At 36.5% G+C, this 19873-nt stretch overlaps 4 protein-coding genes across 5 annotated transcripts; 3 read left to right on the forward strand and 1 right to left on the reverse strand.

Moving 5' to 3' along the window:
- The first annotated feature begins 1846 nt into the window (after positions 1 to 1846).
- On the forward strand, positions 1847 to 4926 carry LOC120177967 (polygalacturonase QRT3-like). Its single transcript, XM_039183943.1, has 3 exons — positions 1847 to 2168; positions 2257 to 2493; positions 3742 to 4926. The coding sequence occupies exons 1-3, from the start codon at positions 1974 to 1976 to the stop codon at positions 4804 to 4806; spliced, it is 1497 nt and encodes a 498-aa protein (XP_039039874.1). The 5' UTR covers positions 1847 to 1973; the 3' UTR covers positions 4807 to 4926.
- A 2043-nt stretch (positions 4927 to 6969) lies between these two features.
- Positions 6970 to 7573, forward strand: LOC120178060 (SKP1-like protein 1A; the record flags this gene model as incomplete). The annotated part of the gene is made up of 2 exons (XM_039184014.1): positions 6970 to 7257; positions 7373 to 7573. Coding segments are annotated over 2 exons (489 nt in total), but the record flags the coding sequence as incomplete, so codon positions are not given.
- A 2023-nt stretch (positions 7574 to 9596) lies between these two features.
- Positions 9597 to 13273, forward strand: LOC120177887 (pentatricopeptide repeat-containing protein At1g10910, chloroplastic). Of its 2 annotated transcripts, XM_039183872.1 has the most exons (10): positions 9621 to 9965; positions 10049 to 10312; positions 10425 to 10727; positions 10821 to 10925; positions 11126 to 11225; positions 11387 to 11706; positions 12215 to 12391; positions 12467 to 12595; positions 12773 to 13067; positions 13175 to 13273. In XM_039183872.1, exons 1-9 carry the CDS (start codon positions 9621 to 9623, stop codon positions 12983 to 12985), a joined length of 1956 nt encoding a protein of 651 aa, XP_039039803.1. In that variant the 3' UTR covers positions 12986 to 13067; positions 13175 to 13273. The 2 variants fall into 2 exon arrangements, with proteins under 2 accessions (XP_039039804.1, XP_039039803.1); XM_039183873.1 differs by lacking the exon at positions 13175 to 13273 and having other exon boundaries at positions 9597 to 9965; positions 12773 to 12985.
- Positions 13274 to 13839: 566 nt separating this feature from the next.
- LOC120178061 (MDIS1-interacting receptor like kinase 2-like) lies at positions 13840 to 18440 on the reverse strand. Its single transcript, XM_039184015.1, has 2 exons — positions 15884 to 18440; positions 13840 to 14201 (listed from the first exon to the last, which is right to left on the reverse strand). Exons 1-2 carry the CDS (start codon positions 18438 to 18440, stop codon positions 13840 to 13842), a joined length of 2919 nt encoding a protein of 972 aa, XP_039039946.1.
- Between the last annotated feature and the right edge of the window lie 1433 nt (positions 18441 to 19873).

The following is a 19873-nucleotide window of genomic DNA, read 5'->3' on the forward strand; positions in this document are numbered from 1 at the left end:
TATAATTGAAAATATATATAAATAATTATTATATAATTAAGAGGAGATTTTTGAATATAACATGATAGAGGGAAGTGAAATTCATGTAAACTTCATCTGAAAAAGGAAAAATAACCTACCCCATCAATTTTTATTATAAACAAGTATACAATTTGGCTTCGTTTGGGAATGTTTCTCCAAATAAGTTTTTCTAATACTAAGGGTGCGTTTGGTTTACGTAATATAAGATTACCAGTGGGAATATAAGATTACCAGTGGGAATAAAAGATTGCCAGGGAATAGGATTACTGGGAATGTTGTATTTTGTGTTTGGTTGGTTTAACAGGAATGTAAGATTATCGTGTTTGGTTAAATGAATAAAAGATTATTGGAATGTATATTTAACCAAATTGTCTTTATTATATATTTATTTTTTAACAAGTTAGAAAATATTTATATATTTTCTTTAAGAAATTTAAATTCATAAATTTTATATATATATATTTTTTACAAAATTGAAAATATAAAAAGGTTTAATGAAAGGGTAAAATTTTATTTTTAACTCCTGAACTTCATATAAAATTTTAATTATAGACTTTTTTTTATAAATCTAAAATAGTTTAAGGATAAATTTGTAATTTAACATTCGTATAATTTTTATTATTCAATGACAAAATAAGGATATATTTGAGGAAAAAATAATTTTAAGGGCATTATAGTCCAAACGTCGGTAATCCAACAATACCTAAGGAAAGGGAGATAATGACATTCCCGGTAATATACCCAAAAAAAATCCACTATTGATAATGTAAGATTACCGTTGGAATGTGGATTCCATTCCCATGGGAATCTCACATTCCCCTAACCAAACACACCCTAAAGTACAATTTTCTAACTTCTTGGTTTGAGTCGGTCATCACATTTCAAATGTGATTTTTAACTGAAAATGATTTTTTTTTTGTAATGTTTTTGCGTTTCAAATAGAATTATGCGTAAAAAAAACACTTGCTTAAGCATTTACAAACAACCCCAAAGTCAAAGTAAATATGAATCCACATGTTTGAGTTTTTTTTGTCACCACGATATATTTTTTTAATTTTTTAAGGAATAAGCAATTTGTCTCTATAAAATAAAAATAAAATTAAACTCACATTAAAATTTACATTTACAAACATAATAATGTAATTACATTACTAAATTTTCACTAAAACGACTTCATTTTATATCTATATAATATCTCATTTTAACGCCGTTAACCATCTAACAACTAAGTGGTAAAAAAAAACTCAATGTGTTAACTCAGCTAGGTAAATTAAAAAGATTTAAAACACATTAAGTGAAATAGGAGTTTCATGAGTTTGAAAATCAATGATTTTATTGTAAAAATGAAATTTTAAAAAATAAAAATATATTCTGTGTCAACTATTTGATTAGATAATATTTTTTAAATAATTATGAACAATTAAATATTTTAATAATAAATATTAAACACATAATTTTATTAAAAAACTACTTTAAACATTTTTTATTCTCTGCTTTATATTAAAGTAAATGAATTGACCTCTGTATGTTACACCACATGCCTCGTAACATATGCTCTTAGTTGCAGTTTTAATATTCCTTAATTTCACTCCACAATTAATATAACCATATAATCAGTAACTGGTTATCGATTGATCTCTGTATATATATTGAAAAAGATCCATGAAACAAAAAAAGTTTCATCGTCAACCTTGTTTGTTAGGGTTAGTAAAGTAGGAAGTTGGTAATTGATTACCTTTTTTGTCCGGCAAGTAATTAAATTCCCAACAGACTTTACCTAAGCAAGCAATCCAGATGCTATAAGGTGTGATTTGTGTGACCTAATTTTGTAAAACATTCTATAGATTTCCTCGTTGATCTTAGTTGGGCCCTTCTCTTTCCATGTTCCTAGTTTTCCCTGCCTTTTAAACCGTCTCTTTTCTTCGAAAACGGAGAGAAACACAGGCGGAAAGATGGTGAAGGGAAGTGTTTTATTCTCCGTGATATCGTGTTTGGTTAGTTTGTTCATGATCGATGTTTCCGGCTTTGATTCACCGGCGGGGAAGCTTTCTGCTGCGCATTACCATGACCGGATGTTCCAATTACAAGCGTTCAAGGCTTCTCTTGTTTCGGGTCCGGCGATCTCCCCCTCTGCTTCGCCGCAGCAGGTAATGATTTATTTTCTTGTCGATCGGATTTCTTAGCCTTGCCTGAGATTAATTACCCGCAACGTGACCGAAAACTGATGATATGCAGGGAGCACCTGGTTCACGTGTGTATCGTGTAACGGATTACGGGGCGGATCCGACGGGGAAATCAGACAGCACGGAGGCGCTCAACAAGGCGATCGCCGACGCATTTAACGGCCCGAGTGAAGGGCTCTTGATGGAGGGGATCACTAATCTTGGAGGGCCACGGATTGATCTCGAAGGCGGGAATTACGTTCTCAGTAAACCACTGCGGTTACCGGCTCCGGGTGCAGGAAACCTTATGGTACGCCGTCGATTTAAATTCTCTTCTTTCTGATTTAGAAATCCAAGAGAAAAATGCATGTCCATTGTCATCGAATCGGAAAAGAAACCGAAAAGTTCAAACCACGATTTCATATGGCAGATTTATGAGTGCCACCTGCCTTTGGATTTGAATTTCAAAACGAAAAAAACAAACAAACAAACTCGCAGTTTTCTGGTGGGAAAAAGCTTGAAGTGCATTGAATTATAGGGTATAAGGTCGCGGGCAGAGGTTTAATATTTCAAACTCAAGTTTCAAAATTTGCTTTTTATTATTTCAAGTTCAGTGACACGTGGAACTCTTATATCGATCCCGTCGTGGAACTCCTATCTCCCTCCCTATCTCCCTCCCTCTCCCTCTCCTATCAAGTTCAGTGACACGTAGTTGGAGAGGCGATTATGGGTCATAATCCTGGAACTTATGCAGTTTACCTATCTCCCTCCCTCTCCCTCTCCCTCTCCCTCTCCCTCTCCCCCTCTATATATATATATAATTAAATAATTTTTTTTATTTTTAAATAGTTTAATTTTTAGCATTTTATTTTGAGTAAATATATAACTTTTACATATGAAAATTATTAGTTAATAATTTAACACATCCCGAAAATAATAGATTTTTATCCTAAAATAAAATGATAAGATCAAAATTCTTGTAAAAAAATCGAAAATGATATTTTAATTTAATGTATAGGTTTTTTGGAAAAGAAATCAAAACCTCGTATTAAGTATTATTTTGTAAAAAAGATAATTAGGTGATTAAAATAGAATTACATGAATAATTAGATGACTAAGACATGAATAGAGATGGGCATAGGTCTGGTTTCTGTCAACACGACCCGATTTGACCCAAAAAATATATACCCTCAACTCGATCCAATTTTTTTGAGATAAAATCGAAGTCGATCCAACCCGACTCAAAATAATAATAAAAATATTATTTTTATTCAATAAAAATAATGATTTAATTGAAAAAAATAATATATAGAGTGATATTATTGTAATTATTCTTAAATATATAAGTTAAAATTATATTTTTTTCAAGTCGGGTCGAGTCGAATATTTTTCACCTTAAATTCAAATCCGACCCGACCCAATCGGGTTAGAACCGTCGGGTTTGGGTACCATGCCCATCCCTGGACGTGAATGACATTTTATTTTTTATTTTTTTGGCATTATAGCTTTTATATATATATATCACGGAATATAACTCTTGTTTAATTTGATGGAGCAGATCCAGGGAGGGACACTGCGAGCGTCGGATGATTTTCCGGTTGATGGGTATCTAATTGATTTGTCTGCAAGTTCATCGGGCAGCACTACTCAAGAAGTTAAAGAAGGGAGCTCCTCGAATCTGGATGTGCAGCTTACCTCATCATCATCATCCTATAACTACGAGTTCATAACCCTCAAAGACTTATTGTTGGATTGTAATTACAGGGGTGGTGGTATTTCAGTGATCAACTCGCTAAGGACTAGTATCGACAACTGCTACATCGCCCATTTTACCAGCAATGGAATTTTAGGCCAAGGTGGGCACGAGACTTATATCAGGAACTCTTTCCTCGGTCAGCATATCACGGCCGGTGGCGATGCGGGTGAACGGAACTACACCGGCACTGCCATTAACCTGATGGGGAACGATAACGCCGTGACGGACGTGGTGATCTTTTCGGCCGCCATCGGAATAATGGCATCAGGTCAAGCCAACACCTTTTCCGGGGTACATTGTTACAATAAGGCAACGGGTTTCGGTGGCACGGGGATTTACTTGAAGCTGCCCGGTCTCACGCAGACCCGGATAGTGAATTCTTACCTCGATTACACCGGAATCGTGGCCGAAGACCCGGTGCAACTTCACATCTCCAGCAGTTTCTTCCTGGGAGATGCATTTATCCTCTTGAAATCAATAAACGGGGTTGCGAATGGAGTGAGTATAGTGGACAACATGTTCAGTGGGTCCAATAATGGGGTTGAAATAGTCCAGCTTGACCAATCAAATGGTCCCTTCAAACAAATCGATCAGGTCGTAGTCGATAGGAACAATGCCAAGGGGATGAGCATGAAATCAACGGTTGCAAGAGGGTCCGTTGAAGGGAATGGCAGTTCCTGGACGGTTGATTTCAATCCCGTGCTTTTATTTCCTAACCTGATTAAGCATGTGCAGTATTCACTAAGCTCTAGCAGGGGCGGCTCATTTCCCAGTCACGCCCTGCGTAATGTGTCGGAAAATCGAGTCGTGATTGAGTCGGATGTCGCCGTTCCGGCAAATGTTTTCGTCACGGTGGATCAAGCTTAACCTCCTCCTCCTCCTCCTATTATTATTACTAATATTATTTGACAATTGTGAATATGGGCTGAAAGCTCAAATCAATTCAAACATAAATCAGCTTAAGGGATAAACATTTAGCAATTGTTTCCGGGGACATCACATTTTTTGTATGTAATTTATAATCTATATCTATAATCTATCTATAATATGTATTAAAAAGAGTTGGAAGAAATATTTGACTCGATTAAAATATTTTTTATTATTAATATAAATATTATTTTTTTCATTTACAAATAAATTTTAATGACTGATATTTTGATATTATTTTAAATAAAAATTCATTCAACATGAAATCGATTAACTTATTTTGAATTTAATAATAATTATTATTGAAAAAATGGAGATGTATACATGACTGAATGTACGTTGTCTTGTTAATAAAAATATAAAATGAATAAATTGAGATACTTTTATGGATGAGTCTAGATTCAACGGTGCATATTAAAATACACCATTAAATAAATTGTTATTATTAAGAAAATATTAAATTTTTTAAGGACCTCTATGCGATTAACCACTTAAAATAAGTTTAGTTTTAATTATAATAAGATTCGAATAACTCACAACTTTTAGTAATTAGTGAATTGTTTTTTCAAGTTCGAGCCTAGTTTCTCAACTTTGCATGATATATGTATATCACAAATAAAAAAAGAAATATGAAGAAATATATATGAACATCATATATGGTTATAAAATGTTGTTTAAATTAGAATCAATTAATACCGTAACATTATAAATATTTATAATTAAATTTAAACATAAACCAGAACAACTTGACTAGACTCTGCTCGACTCGAATTCATAAACTTGATTCAACTTGTATATATGTTTAAAAAGAAAATCTTAACTTGTATCGATAATCTTGTTGGCAGGGTTACCAAACTGGACCTATGCAAAGAGATTAGCAACAGAAGACGTTTCACGAGAGTGGCAGTGTTCATTGACCTTAAACACCTTTTCTAAGCATACGTCGATGCAAGAACCGGTAACCGAAACGCTTACGGAGTACCCCACGGCCAGACCTGAAGAGAGTAGTTCGACGACTACAACTGTAGCCAAGGCTAACGGAAAGGACGAGACCAGTCACCCAGAAAGCGACCCTTACGACCCCTGGATGGTCGTGAAAAGGCGGCATCCGCGTCTATCGGTCAGCAACAACAACAGCAAGAAAACTTCAAATAAGGAAACTAATGGAGGTGTGTTCGAATGCTTAGACCGTATGGTGGCCGATGATGATTGGATTACGCTTGTCCCGAATTCGACGGTACATCATCTTACCAGAATCAAATCGGATCACCGCTCTATTCTACTTCGGACCTTGATACCTCAACATCAATCTCCAAATTGTCCTTTTTGCTTCTTAGCTGGCTGGACCAAACATCCGGAGTTCCACAAGTTCATTCGAGATAATTGGTCTTTTGAAATAAAACTGTGTTTTATCATATCATACAGGAAAAGAAAAAGCTAAATCAACTAGCTTCTATCCAAGCTAGCCTTGATAGACATGGTTATAATCATCTCTATGTTGAAGAGTTGAGAATCTGCACCAGGCTCGAGGAGATGCTTGATCAGGAATAACTCTTGTGGAAAAAGAAATCTTGTGATATCTGGGTTATGGAAGGTGATCGCAACAATAAGTATTTTCACGCGCGCTCATCCGCCGCAAAGCCAATCGGATCAATGCCCTCTGCATTAGTAATGGAGACTGGTGCTATGATGATGATATCCTCCGTGCTGAAGAGGTAAACTATTTTTTCAATCTTTATCGGGACGAGGAAGGCAATCCGGGTACCTTTCCGATCACGAAGGCTTTTCCTCGTTTATCTGACGCGAACACCGTCGCTCTTGACGCTTCGATTACGAATGAGGATATTTGCAGCGCTATGTTTGATATAAGCCCACTCAAGTCTCCGGAAGTTGATGGTATGAATGCTCTCTTCTTTCAAGACCAGTGGCATACCATTGGGACTTCTGTTTGTGTCTGGGTCAAAGATATTTTCAATGGCAAGACGCTTGATTCGGAGCTCAAGAAAGCCTGAATTGTTCTCATATCAAAAACTGCGAGCCCGGAGTCATTTGCTGATTTCAGACCGATTAGTCTTTGCACCGTGCTCTACAAGCTTATCATGAAAATCATCGACTTCTAAAAGGATAATATTGGAGAGCTCGGACGGAGAGAAATTCGCGGTGGAAGAAGCGGTGGCGCTTCAATTGGAGACGATAAAAAACATGATCGAAGACGATTGTTCCGGCGAAAAAATCCCTATCCCTAACGTCACCGGCAATATCTTATCCAAGGTTCTCGAGTATTGCAAGATGCACGTCAATGGGGGAAATAACTCGGGTGATGATCAACTCGAAACTTGGGATGCTGTGTTTCTTCGAGTTGATCTAGATACCCTCTATGGTCTCATCTTGGTTAGTTTCTCGTTTTTCTTCTCTTATTTATGATTCTGCAATCGCTATTGCCATGGCAGTTTTATTAGCTGTTAATGATGATAATAACAAGTTGAGATTGAAATTTGATTTACAGGCTGCTAACTTTTTGAATGTGAAGACCTTGTTGGATTCAATATGCCAAAAAGTTGCAGACATAATAAAGGGGAAGTCGCCGGAGGAGATTCGGACTACGTTTAACATCCAGAACGATTTCACTCCTGAAGAAGAAGAAGAGATAAGGAAGGAGAACCCGTGGGCATTCGATTTAAATTATAATAAAAATTTAGGACTATAATTCTAAACCAAGCATATAATAAAAATATTTTTTAAATACGAAAAAATTAGACACTTAAGATAATAAGTCAAAAAATGGTTAAAAAATCAATTTAATACACTTTTATGAGGTTAATTTATATTTTAAATTGATTTTTGGTGCATAATATTTTTTTCATTATACTTTTTAGTTGTTTACACTTAAAAAAATTCGTTAAGTGACACATGTAATATTTTATATTTTTTTGATTTTCTTTAAAAAATAAAATATCATTTTAAAATATTTAAAAAAAATTGGAGTGACACATGACTCAGATTTTTTTCACTATAAGCACTTAAAAAGATAACGAATAAAATATTAGACATATATTTTTAACGAAAAATTCTTTAGGCACCAAAAATTAATATGATATATAGTTTAGGAACCTAAAAATGTATAAAGCCTAAAAAAAATAACAAAATAAACTCATATAAAAGGTAGGTATGAATATATTTGACTGCATTTACTAACGAATCACAAAAGGGAATGAAACTATTGAAAGACTATCGACAAATTACAAATCATAATTAAGCGAAGTGAAAATATTATCTACGAACGTAAATCGTGTATCCAAATCCAATACGAGGGTCTAAAGTAGGGAATATTAACATGATTAAAAATAAAGTGTTATTTTAATTAGTCATGACGATGTCAAATATAATCTTAAAAAAGAAAAGATAAATGAACATAACGGTCAAACGATCGAAAATGTGTTATAAAGACATAAAAAATATGTCATAAAGGTTATAAATACAAAATTATTAAAAAAAATAAAAAAATAAAGATATATTATAATAAAATAAAAATAATAATAAACACCAACTATCGACGATCAACACCGAACTAAAATTAACATGGACCAAAGAAAAAGAGAAAAAAATTGGACAGACACTATATCACATCACAAACATGGTATCGAAATTAAATAAATACATATTACATGTGTTTAATCTCTTTAATTATTTTCGGTTATGTTTTCGAAATATAATGCTATATACGTAGAAGCATTCAGTTCTACCAAGGACATCGGTTGGGGAAGTTGCCTCCTACTCACAGGATCACCTGGACAAAGGACTACGCTCTTCGCGACGGCTTCGAGATCGGTGTACGTCTTTATCTATGTCTATATGGTGCAATACGCTCTTCTATAACGCCGTATGCAGCGAGTAAATGGTTTCCGGGGGCAAGAAGTTCAGCCGACATAGCCGCCGCGCTTGCAGCCTCTTTGATGGTGTTTAGACCTACTAATCGAGGATATTCCTCTAGGTTTCTCAAAAGAGCAAGAATGGTAAATGGTAGCACTAAGTTTATTTTCTTTGATATGTCGAAGCCATCTCCGATGAATAACAGAACAATTGTGCTGGGGATCGGGTTTTCGGATTTGCAGGTGGTACAAAGGACCATACAATGACAGTCTTGGACCACGGGCGTGCATATTTTCCTGTGATTTTAGTGGATGTCGGGTAATGTTACGTTAAATCATCGGTGTATATGAATAACGACTCGAATTAAATTCCGATCTCGAAGCAAAGCTTCTGCGGTGAATGCAAGATGAACTAATATGGGGAGCAGCATGGTTGCTGATCAGGGCAACAATGGCTCCCTATTGCTGGAATTATGATTTAGCTAATATTCAAAACTTGGACAAGAGTAGCAGCTTTGTGGAACTCGGATGGGATAGAAAGCATACCGGAATCATAGACGTGCTTGTTTCCGGGGCAAGTAACCGATTTACCGTCTTAACCGAAACTAATATTGTCTGAAAACTTGCAGCTGATTAAGAGCCGAAATCCATATGTTCCTGAACCTTTCATTACAAATGCAGACTAGTCTGTCTGTTGATTGAAATCAAAATCAAATTGAAAGTATAGTGATCTAATTGATAAAAGTTTTAGTTCAATGATCAAAATATAATTAATTCAATAGTTTAGTGATCTTGAGGGTAGTTTAACCCAGCAGTAAACAAGCATTCAAAAGCTATCACAAACTGAAGCAGAACACTGATAAGCGAACAAGCTCTCTCTCTCTAATGGAGATATCATCGGTTCTCAGCACGACTGCGTTTCACCACCAAATTTTCACCCATCCATTACCGTCTTCATTTCCCATAGTTCCTTCCTTTTCCCCTTCAACCCCAAGAGCCAGCTTCACTAATCTCACCTCCACAACAACATCAACTCCCCTCAAAGAACCCAACCCCACTCGCCCTCACTCCAAGTCTTACTTGCAAAGACAATCCGCTCTTCTTCAAGTCCAAGAGTCCCCCGATTTGAGCTCTTCGCTTCAAGAGTTCGGTGGGATTTTAAAGCCGCAGGATTTGAATGTGATTTTACGACAGTTCGGGAAGGCAGGCAAATGGCATCTTCTTTCTCAGGTACCTTGAATTTCGCATGGGAAGTTGATATTTTGTTTTGGGTGGGGGGTTTGATTCTTTTTTGTTTTTGGACAATTTTGCAGCTGTTTGATTGGATGCAACACCATGGGAAGACCAACGGTTCATCTTATAGTACTTATATGAAAGTTATGGGGAAAAAGCTCAATCCCGTTAAGGCCTTGGAGATTTACAATAGCATTCCTGATAAACCAACCAAAGTTAATGTTTTTATATGTAATTCTCTTCTTAGTTGTCTGGTTAGGAATGGGAAATTTGAAAGTGGTGTTAAATTGTTTGATAAGATGAAGCAGGAGGGTTTAGCCCCGAATTCGGTTACTTATAATACGGTATGGCTTGTAACGTGACTGAATGTGTGCTTTAGCCAATTATCATGTTTAGTTGTTTACCCAATTTGTAATATGAGACTTTAATGGTTGTTTTTGTTTTGTCATACTCAAGTTGCTGGCAGGTTGTATAAGAATGAAAAATGGGCATTCTAAGGCTTTAGAGTTGATTAAGGAGTTGAAATATAATGATTTGCAAATGGATAGTGTGATGTACGGAACTCTTTTGGCTGTTTGTGCTTCAAATGGTCTTTGTGACGAAGCTCAGAATTACTTTAGCCAGATGAGGGAGGAAGGTCATTCACCTAATGTATATCATTACAGCTCTTTACTTAATGCTTATTCTTATGGCGGGGATTATCGTAAATCTGATGAGTTGATGGAGGAAATGAAATCTTCAGGATTAGCACCAAATAAGGTTTATTTTTTTCGTGTCTCGTCTTAGAAGATCAGCTATTGTGAGTTGTGTTTAAACATATGTCATTAGTGTTGTTTTTGCAAATTCTTGCAGGTTATACTAACAACTTTGTTAAAAGTATATGTTAGAGGAGGCTTGTTTGAAAAGGCAAGAAAATTGTTATCTGAATTGGAAGCTTTGGGTTATGCTGAAGATGAGGTACTTTGAATAATTTGCTCTAATTCTATTCTTGGTCAAATATGAGACGTGAACCTTGATAAAGTTTTGCATTTAAATTTTCATTTTTCTTTTGTGTCTATGACCGACTAATGTATTAAGTTTCGTTGGCTGCAGCTGTTATTGAATACCTTACATAAATTTATAACTAAATACTCGTAATATGCAAACAAAATATGTAGATGCCTTACTGTTTGTTGATGGATGGTCTTTCAAAAGCTGGGCGTCTAGATGAAGCAAGAGCTGTTTTTGCCGAAATGCAGGAAAAATGTGTCAAATCCGGTGAGTTTCCTTTTAGAGATTGAGCCTACCTGTGTTAGATACCAAGTTTTGAAGGACCACTACCTAATGATTTAATACATGCTTAACGTGCTATGTTGAAGTTTCATGCCCCCTTGTTTTGATTCCGATTCCAGTTTATGAACTTTATTTGTCTTCTTCAGATGGATACTCCCATAGTATCATGATTTCAGCTCTGTGTCGAGGTGGGCTTTTTGAAGAGGCAAAGGAGTTGGCCCAAGATTTCGAGGCCAAATATAACAAGTATGACCTGGTCATGCTAAATACAATGCTTTGTGCCTACTGCAGAGCCGGTGATATGGAGAGTGTAATGCAAACAATGAAAAAAATGGATGAACTTGCAATCAGTCCAGATTATAGCACCTTTCATATCCTAATAAAGTATTTCTGCAAGGAGAAACTATATCTTCTTGCTTATAGGACCATGGTGGACATGCATGGTAAAGGCTATCATCCAGAAGAGGTATTGGACTTTCTAACTCTTAGATCTTATTATGAACGCCGTCGAGCAATGTTTTTGTTCAGTGTGCCTATTACGGCATAACTTACTAACCTTATTTGATGAGCTCGTTTCACTATGAACATTGTGTAGAACACTCTTAGTACTTTGTTCATACCATAATAAGAATTTTCTGAACGATTCTTTTTGTGTAGTCGAATGTAATCTTCAACTGTACTTTTTTTCTCCTGCAAATGTGCATGAAGGCAGTTTCTTATCATTATGTCAATTTGTTTGCTCAAGTTTCGGTTATCGGAGTTGCTTCTTTGGCAAAGGACCTGTTACCTAATAACAGGGTTATATCAAAAGCTATCTGACTAACTTACCTCGGCTATCAATTTTTAATGAGAATTCTACACTTGATGCGTAATAACGATGATGGGGTGAATTTCAAATTTGACAGGGGCGACATTTTTTCTTGGAATCAAATTGAACTAAAGAATATAAACATATAACTCTATGTTATTTGCAGGAACTTTGCTCCTCCTTAATCTTTCAACTTGGTAAAATGAAGGCCCATTCTGAAGCATTTTCTGTTTACAACATGTTGAGATATAGCAAAAGAACAATGTGCAAAGCTCTTCATGAGAAAATTCTGCGTGTCCTAATAGCTGGAAAGTTGTTCAAAGATGCATATGTAGTTGTCAAGGTATGCGATAGAACGATCAATCCCTTCTTTACTGTTAGTGTTTCTTTTTGCTCAAATGTTTCTTTCTTTTATCAGGATAACGCGCAACACATCTCTCGCCCTTCGATAAAAAAGTTTGCAACTGCATTCATGAAGCTGGGTAGTATCAACTTGATAAACGATGTCCTGAAGGTCATTCATGCTTCTGGGTACAAGATTGATCAGGTAGATACTTATGGACTTACATTATTTTGATTCGTGAACTGAAATTACTTTGCTATAAATGGCACACTTGCCTGAGTTGTCGAATGATGCATGTTTCCAAAGTTCTATATTCTGATGCATGGATTGCATCTGCAATTGATTATCCCGAGATTGGTGTATTTATTTGGTTTTATGCAGGGACTCTTTGAGATTGCGATATCGCGTTACATTGCTCAGCCTGAAAAGAAGGAATTGCTCCTGCAGTTACTGCAGTGGATGCCAGGTCAAGGATATGTTGTCGATTCTACAACGAGAAACCTGATTCTTAAGAATTCTGAGTTATTTGGTCGCCAGCTCACTGCAGAAATATTGTCCAAGCAGCATATAATGTCAAAAGGGGTCAAAGCCTAGACGTTAGACCATGGACAGGTCAGCATTCAACAAAACAGTGTAAACTGAATTCAACAGTTCAGATCAAATAATCTAGTTGCAGGTAATGATGGTTCAATTCTTATTTCAAGAAATTGGGTTCCTATGTGTTAAAGTTTCATCTGTCCTACCAAAATATCAATTCTTTTACGATTCGTCATGTGTTTATAGAGAGGATCTTTCGCTGATGTTAGAAAGACTGTTTCAACCTCTGGTTGTCTGGTTGAGTTGCACTCGACCACAGCTGACCTTTCCCATCATTTCACCGCGAAACCGATGTTTACGCTATCAAAAACTAAAAGATAAAGAAACGTTCAAGGAAGATTGTGAAGAAGAAGCTCTGAATGGAGAAGCTGCTAAATAACACCGCCGCCAACCATCGACGCTAGCGTGAGTCTATGATCCAGAGCTCGTTTCGATAGGAGGGGCAAGTTCAAGGTTGGTTTAATTGCTCTGTATGTTCTTTACGTTCACTAACAAGTACCAATTAGGTTTAGTTCTTTACGCAGCATGATTTTATATTATGTAAATTTTTAGTAAGTTATATAAAAACTTTAGGCATAATATCAAAGTTAGCCCCAACGGCTTATCTAATTGATCACTTTAGCCCTTTTTTGTGTGTGGATATTTTAACCCTTAATGTTCTAATTTTTTGTTAAAATGACTTTTGTTGGATGGAACCATTAGTTGACTAATGGTCAATGTATGTTATTGACGTAGTATTTCTACATATGCATAATTGTTGAAGTGTCATATGTCGTATTATCATTTTAGGTGATGTGACACGTGTGCAAATATATCATCAGTAACATGCATTAATCGTTAGTCATCGTAGACTACATAACATGACCCAACAATTCTGCCAACTTTATGGTGGAGAAGGGGGCTGGCGATGGAAGAGATTGACGAGTAAGGGCATGAGTAACTTGGCGCATGGTCGGCCGAAGTTGGGGATCGCTATTCAAGCATGCAAATGCTATCTTTAGGGTAGAGAATATGTCCTCTGCGGTTTTGGTTACCGGCGGTGAAAGACGTTGGTCTATCACATCTTTAAGTAAACTCCGGTGGTCTTTTGACGACGAAGACGTCAAACATGAAAGAAGATTGCCGGGATGCCTCCCCATTAAAACTTCAATCGTTAGCACCCCAAAGCTGTACACATCACATTTCTCATCCACCCTCATCGAATAAGCCAACTCTACAAAAATAATAATAATATAATTACGTATACATCATTCGAATTATTTCTAATTAAAAAATAAACATTTTAATTATATCTCTCGTTTATTTTAGGTACACAAAGACTTTTTTTAAGTAGATGTCTAACATTTATTTTTTACTATTTAAAGTGTCTAAAGTTTCATTCTATCACTATTTAAGATTATCTCATCAACGATTATTAAAAAGTTATGTCAATCAATGATTGCTTGACACATTGCATTAATTCATAATGATTCCGTCCAGCTCAGTTGGTAGAGCACAAGGCTCTTAATCTTGTGGTCGTGGGATCAAGTACCATGGTGGGCAATTCATAATTCTGACTGCTAGAGGTCTTCCACGGAAGCTGCTCTCAATCTGGCATTGGGAGTCAGCCTACTATCCTACTTCCCCTCTTATCCCATTATATATGGGAATATGGTCAATTAATTTTTTATTTATTTTAAAAATAAAAAATACTAAATTTTTTAAATTTTCTATAAAAAAAATCTTTTCTTTTAAATTTCTAAAAAGAACCAAATCCTTGATCCTAAATTCTCAAACCCACAAACCCCTTGGAGATTGAAGATTAGATGACGAGCGCATGATGAGAGGTTCGTGAAGCTCAATTTTGGTTCTGGTGGTAGTGTAGCCTCACTGATAGCGACGAACTGGAAGTGATCGATGGTGGCATATGGGACTTAGGGATTAGGAGTTAGGATTTTTGGGGATTTAGGGTAATTTAAAATTTTAGAGGGAGATTTTAGAAAATTGGTAATTTTAATTTTTTAAATAAAAATAATGTGCGAAACGCTAATTGGATAATATTTTTTTAACTATCATTAATAATCAAACACCTTAAATGATAATTCTAAAAGAAACTAAACACATAAAATAAATAAAAATAAGGTAAACTACGTATTTAGTAACTAAACTATTGTTTTAGTTTATTTTAATACCTAAACTTTCAATTTTTTTTAAAATCATATCTAATGTATAGTTTTTGTTTTATTTTAATACCATCCGTTAAAAACTTAACGCATTAAACACCCAAACTATCAGTTTTGGTCCGTTTTAGCACCTAAACTTTTAATTTCTTTTCAAAACTTATCGTTAAATTTTTGAACAGGGGTACTAAAATGAACCAAAAAATAAATTTTATGTATGATTTTGATTTTTTTTAAAAGTTTAGATACTAAAACAGACCAAAACTAATAGTTTAGGTACTAAACTCGTAATTTACTCTAAAATATAAACATTCACTTTTATAAAAATAAAAATAAGGGTAAAGTACATAAGTGGTCCCCTGACTATAAGATATTACTTTATTAAGTCTTTTGACTATTAAAAATCACAAAATGATCCTTAAACTATTGAGTGTTGTTTTTTTGAGTCCCTCGACTATTAAAAGTTACAAAATGATCACCTGACTATTAATTATGTTTCAAACCTGTCATTTTTCATTAAAAATTTGATTTGACAGTAGTCTAAACAACATAATGAATAGTCAGGTGACCATTTTGTAACTTTTAATAGTCGATGGACTTAACAAAGCAACATTCTATAGTCGAATGACTATTTTGTAACTTTTAATAGTCGATAGACTTAATAAAATAATAACCTATAGTCAAGGGACCGTTTGTGTACTTTACCCTGAAAATAAAATGAGATATGAGTTAATACCTGGAGCAATGTACCCGTATGTGCCCACGAGTGATGTCCAATTGGTGCAGTCTGGCCTTAAAATCCTAGCGGTTCCGAAATCAGAGACACGAGCTTCATAGTAAAAATCCAACAGAACATTGTTGCTTGAAATGTCTCTATGAACTACAGGTTGCGAATGGTCGTGATGCATGTAACACACGGCACTAGCCAATCCTTTAACAACGTTTATCCTCTTCTCCCAATCCAACTCCTTTGCGTGTTCATCGTTGCTCAACACCATCTTCAAGCTCCCCCTCTCCACGAATTCATAGACCAGAAACGAGTGCTTTCGATGTGAACAAAACCCGTACATCTGCACAATGTTACGGTGCCTTATCTCCAACAAAGCAGCGATCTCGCTTTCGAAAGCTTTCGAGTTGTTGATAGCCATGGTGTCTTCGGATCGGTGAAGCTTCTTCACCGCTGCAACTTGGCCTGTTGGTAATACGGCTTTATAAACAGTCCCGTATCCTCCCGAACCGATGCGATAGTCGGAGCTGAAATCTTCGGTGGCTTCGATGATGCTGTCATGGAGCTGCCTTCCGTTGAATCCTAATACGGTGAAAAAGTCTCCGATTTGGTCCTCGTTCGACTCGGGGTAGGAGGGGTCGGATTCTCGGGTTTGAGTCTTTTTGCAGAAAGTAAGGGAAAGGGACAGTAAGAGTAGAACAGCAAAGAGTGGAACCGCAACCAGAATGGTGAGTTTGATCCTTCTTTCATGACCATGGCTGGCTCGAGAAGGAAGGGCACAAGGCATTAGTCTAGTGGCATTACCACATAGGCCTTTATTGTTCCTTAAGGCATTAAAAGAAGCCTCATGAAATGCCCTAAGGTCTGGTATTGGACCTTCCAATCGATTGAAAGATATGTTCACAAATCTCAAACCATGCAGATCATTGAAAGCTTTTGGGATGGAACCATTGAGCATGTTGTGTGAAAGGTTCAGTATCTCCAAGGAATGCAAGCTTCCAAACTGTTGTGGGATACCTCCAACGAGAGAATTATGACTCAAATCCAGGTTTTGAAGAGCATTCATGTGGCTTATTGAAGATGGAATGGCCCAACCAAGACTGTTCTTGCTCAAATTCAAGCTGAACAACTTGGAGCAGTTGCCAAGATTATCAGGAATAGGTCCACACAGGTTGTTTGATGCCAAGTTAAGTTGTTCTAGATTCGAAAGAAGTCCGATCTCCGGTGGAATCTTCCCAGAAAACCGGTTACCTCTTAACGAAAGACGGGACATCATTGCCAATCCTCCTAGTTCTTTCGGAATCTCACCGACGAGATGATTCAAAGAGAGATCAAGTTCCCCTAACCGTGCTGCACGTCCTAATTCAACAGGTATTCTCCCAGAAATGTTGTTTTTGGAGACTCTCAAGCTGGTTAGATTAGGACACTGCCCCCATTTTGGAGAAAGCTCACCAAAAAACTCATTGTCACTTAATGCAATATAATCCAAATTCGGATACACACCAAAAGCATCCGATATGTTACAGGTGAAGTGGTTTCCTTCAAGCCTTACTCTATATAAGCTTCTGCAATCTCTCAAACTCGACGGGATCGAACCCGTCAAGTCGTTGTTCCCCGCCCCGAAACGAGTGAGTACTCCACCGAGGCATAGATTCTCCGGTAATGGACCGGTGAGATGGTTGTTTGATAACTGCAAATTAGTAAGATTACCGTATACTGGACCGGGAGGGATGAGACCAGTCAAACTATTTTCACTAAGAACAAGTATAGACAAGCTGGTCATGTTCCCCAGGGAAGCAGGAATCGGACCGGAGATTGAGTTATTAGTTAAAGTCAATGTGTTGAGCGATTTAAGCATCGTTATCTCTCTTGGGATTGACCCAGAAATCCCATTGTTGTGAAGCTTCAGTGTAGATAAGTAGGTCAAGTTCCCTATGGAAACAGGGATGACACCGGTGAGATTATTCCCAGATAGCTTCAACGTGGAAAGTGATCTGAGCAACCCTATTTCAATGGGGATCGAACCAGAGATGTGATTAATGTAAATGTAGAGAGACTCCAAGTTACTTAAGTTTCCTATAGATGATGGGACGCGGCCTGTTAGGCTGTTCCAAGAGAAATTCAAGTACTGAAGTGAGCTCAACGTCCCAAGTTCTTCAGGCATGGAGCCATGGAAGTTATTGTCCGACAGGTCGAGGAAGACGAGTTTGGAGAGGCTTCCAACACCGGAAGGAATGCGGCCGTACAGTGAGTTGTTTCGAAGCTGAAGCGAAATCAAGTTAGGGAAGGCAAGGAAGTCGAGATCGTCGAGTGTACCTCTCAGTCTAAAGCTGTAGTCATTCAGGGCTATGCCGGTGACGCTCCCGGTGGTGTTGTCGCAGGTGACCCCGGCCCAGCTGCAGTGGTTGCTTTTGACCGGCGGCCACAGACGAGAGAGCAAAGTTTGGGTGTCGTTATCGAGGCTAAGTTTCCATTTTAGAAGGGCATCGGCTTCCATGGAGGTTACGGGGCAAGGAAGAAGAAAAACGGAGGTGAAGAAGATGAGTTTGAACAAGGAAGAAGACATGGTTAAGATAGTTGAGATTAAGGATATGCTTGCCCAAAAAATAATTTTATATTGATGGATCAATTATTTTTAAATATTCGATTGTTATCAGTTAAAAAAATCAATCATTCGAGGACATAGATTGGGCGATTTTTTTTTTGGTATATCATCGGTGACTGATAATATTATCGATTTAAAATTAGTTAGATTATATTTTTTGATCTAACACCCTTAGCAGTAAAGCGCACTCTTTGCACCGCGCTATACGATGATTTGGCACCACGTAGGGTATAGCGCTCCCCTTGCACCGCGCTATACAGTGAACTGGCGTCACGTGGTTATAGCGCGGCCCTTGCAGCGAGTTATACGCCACGTATGAGTATAGCGCGGATCAGGTACCGCGCTATACCTTTACTGCATAATTTTATATAGCGCGGGGCAGGTACCGTTTTTTGTATAACTTTCATCGCTATAAATATCATTTTCCGCCGGTTAATTTCTCATTTCTCTCATCTCAACTTATAAATTAATACAACAATTCCGTCAACGAGTCAATAATTCTGGCAATATTCTCATATTTTATTTAAAAGTTCGTGCGATTTTTCGTTATAAGGTAATTTTGTTATAATTTTTTATTATATTTATTGTTTATTATGATTATTTAAAAAAAATATTATACTAATTATTTTCAATTAATTTTTGTGTTTGTAAAATTGGAAATTGGGAGCATACGTCGAAATAGTTTTGCGGTGCAAGTAATAATATTAAATTATATTATTTAATTTATTTACGTTGATGTGTAAAAATTTTATTGTGTTATATGTTCGTTCATATATAATTTATTAAATCATGTTTATTTCATTTTTTTTTACAGATATAATAGTGCCGCACTTTTAAACTCAAATAATGGCGCGACTTTCAGCTATTGTTTATTATGATGGTGAAATTCGAGAAGATGAAACCGGCGTTGTTTTCGTATCAAATGAGCGTGTTAAAATATCATTCAAGAGAAACATAACTCTTGAGGAGCTGATAACAAAGATTTCGAGGAAGATTCATGTTGGAAGTAGTAGAAGAGTGTCGTCGTTGCATTATAGATTTCCAACATCATTGTTGCCATTAACTTATACAGCGTTCGAACTTTCGAACAATGATGATGTTGAAATGATGGTTGAAGCTCAAAGTAATTATTCAGACGCCGTTATTGAGATGTATGCACATTTTGTTTAAGTGCGTGTTGTTCGGGGTCAATCATTAAGCTCCCACTATGGGCTGACTGAACAAGTTGATCAAGTTGACAGCCTGAAGACAGTAATGTGTAATGATTTTAATGCCATAATGGGGAGACATTCATCCGCAACTCCTTACGATATGTACCGAGGTAGGTCGACGAACAATCCGTATGGCAACATCGCGTCCAGTTCAAGGGGAAGGCATTCATCTGCAAATCCCTT

This window comes from Hibiscus syriacus, unplaced genomic scaffold, assembly GCF_006381635.1.
Source record: "Hibiscus syriacus cultivar Baekdansim isolate YM2019G1 unplaced genomic scaffold, ASM638163v2 tig00112343_pilon, whole genome shotgun sequence".
Lineage (NCBI taxonomy): Eukaryota > Viridiplantae > Streptophyta > Magnoliopsida > Malvales > Malvaceae > Hibiscus > Hibiscus syriacus.

What these genes read in the sequence shown, in the direction of transcription:
- LOC120177967 (XM_039183943.1), top strand. Translation starts at nt 1,974, where the DNA reads ATGGTGAAGGGAAGTGTTTTATTCTCCGTGATATCGTGTTTGGTTAGT. An exon ending in CCTCTGCTTCGCCGCAGCAG is followed by an intron (nt 2,169 to 2,256) that starts GTAATGATTTAT and finishes GATGATATGCAG; the next exon opens with GGAGCACCTGGTTCACGTGT. An exon ending in CGGGTGCAGGAAACCTTATG is followed by an intron (nt 2,494 to 3,741) that starts GTACGCCGTCGA and finishes TTGATGGAGCAG; the next exon opens with ATCCAGGGAGGGACACTGCG.
- LOC120177887 (XM_039183873.1), top strand. Translation starts at nt 9,621, where the DNA reads ATGGAGATATCATCGGTTCTCAGCACGACTGCGTTTCACCACCAAATT. An exon ending in ATTCGGTTACTTATAATACG is followed by an intron (nt 10,313 to 10,424) that starts GTATGGCTTGTA and finishes GTCATACTCAAG; the next exon opens with TTGCTGGCAGGTTGTATAAG. An exon ending in CTGGGTACAAGATTGATCAG is followed by an intron (nt 12,596 to 12,772) that starts GTAGATACTTAT and finishes GGTTTTATGCAG; the next exon opens with GGACTCTTTGAGATTGCGAT.
- LOC120178061 (XM_039184015.1), bottom strand. Translation starts at nt 18,440, where the DNA reads ATGTCTTCTTCCTTGTTCAAACTCATCTTCTTCACCTCCGTTTTTCTT. An exon ending in ATACGGGTACATTGCTCCAG is followed by an intron (nt 14,202 to 15,883) that starts GTATTAACTCAT and finishes TTATTTTTGTAG; the next exon opens with AGTTGGCTTATTCGATGAGG.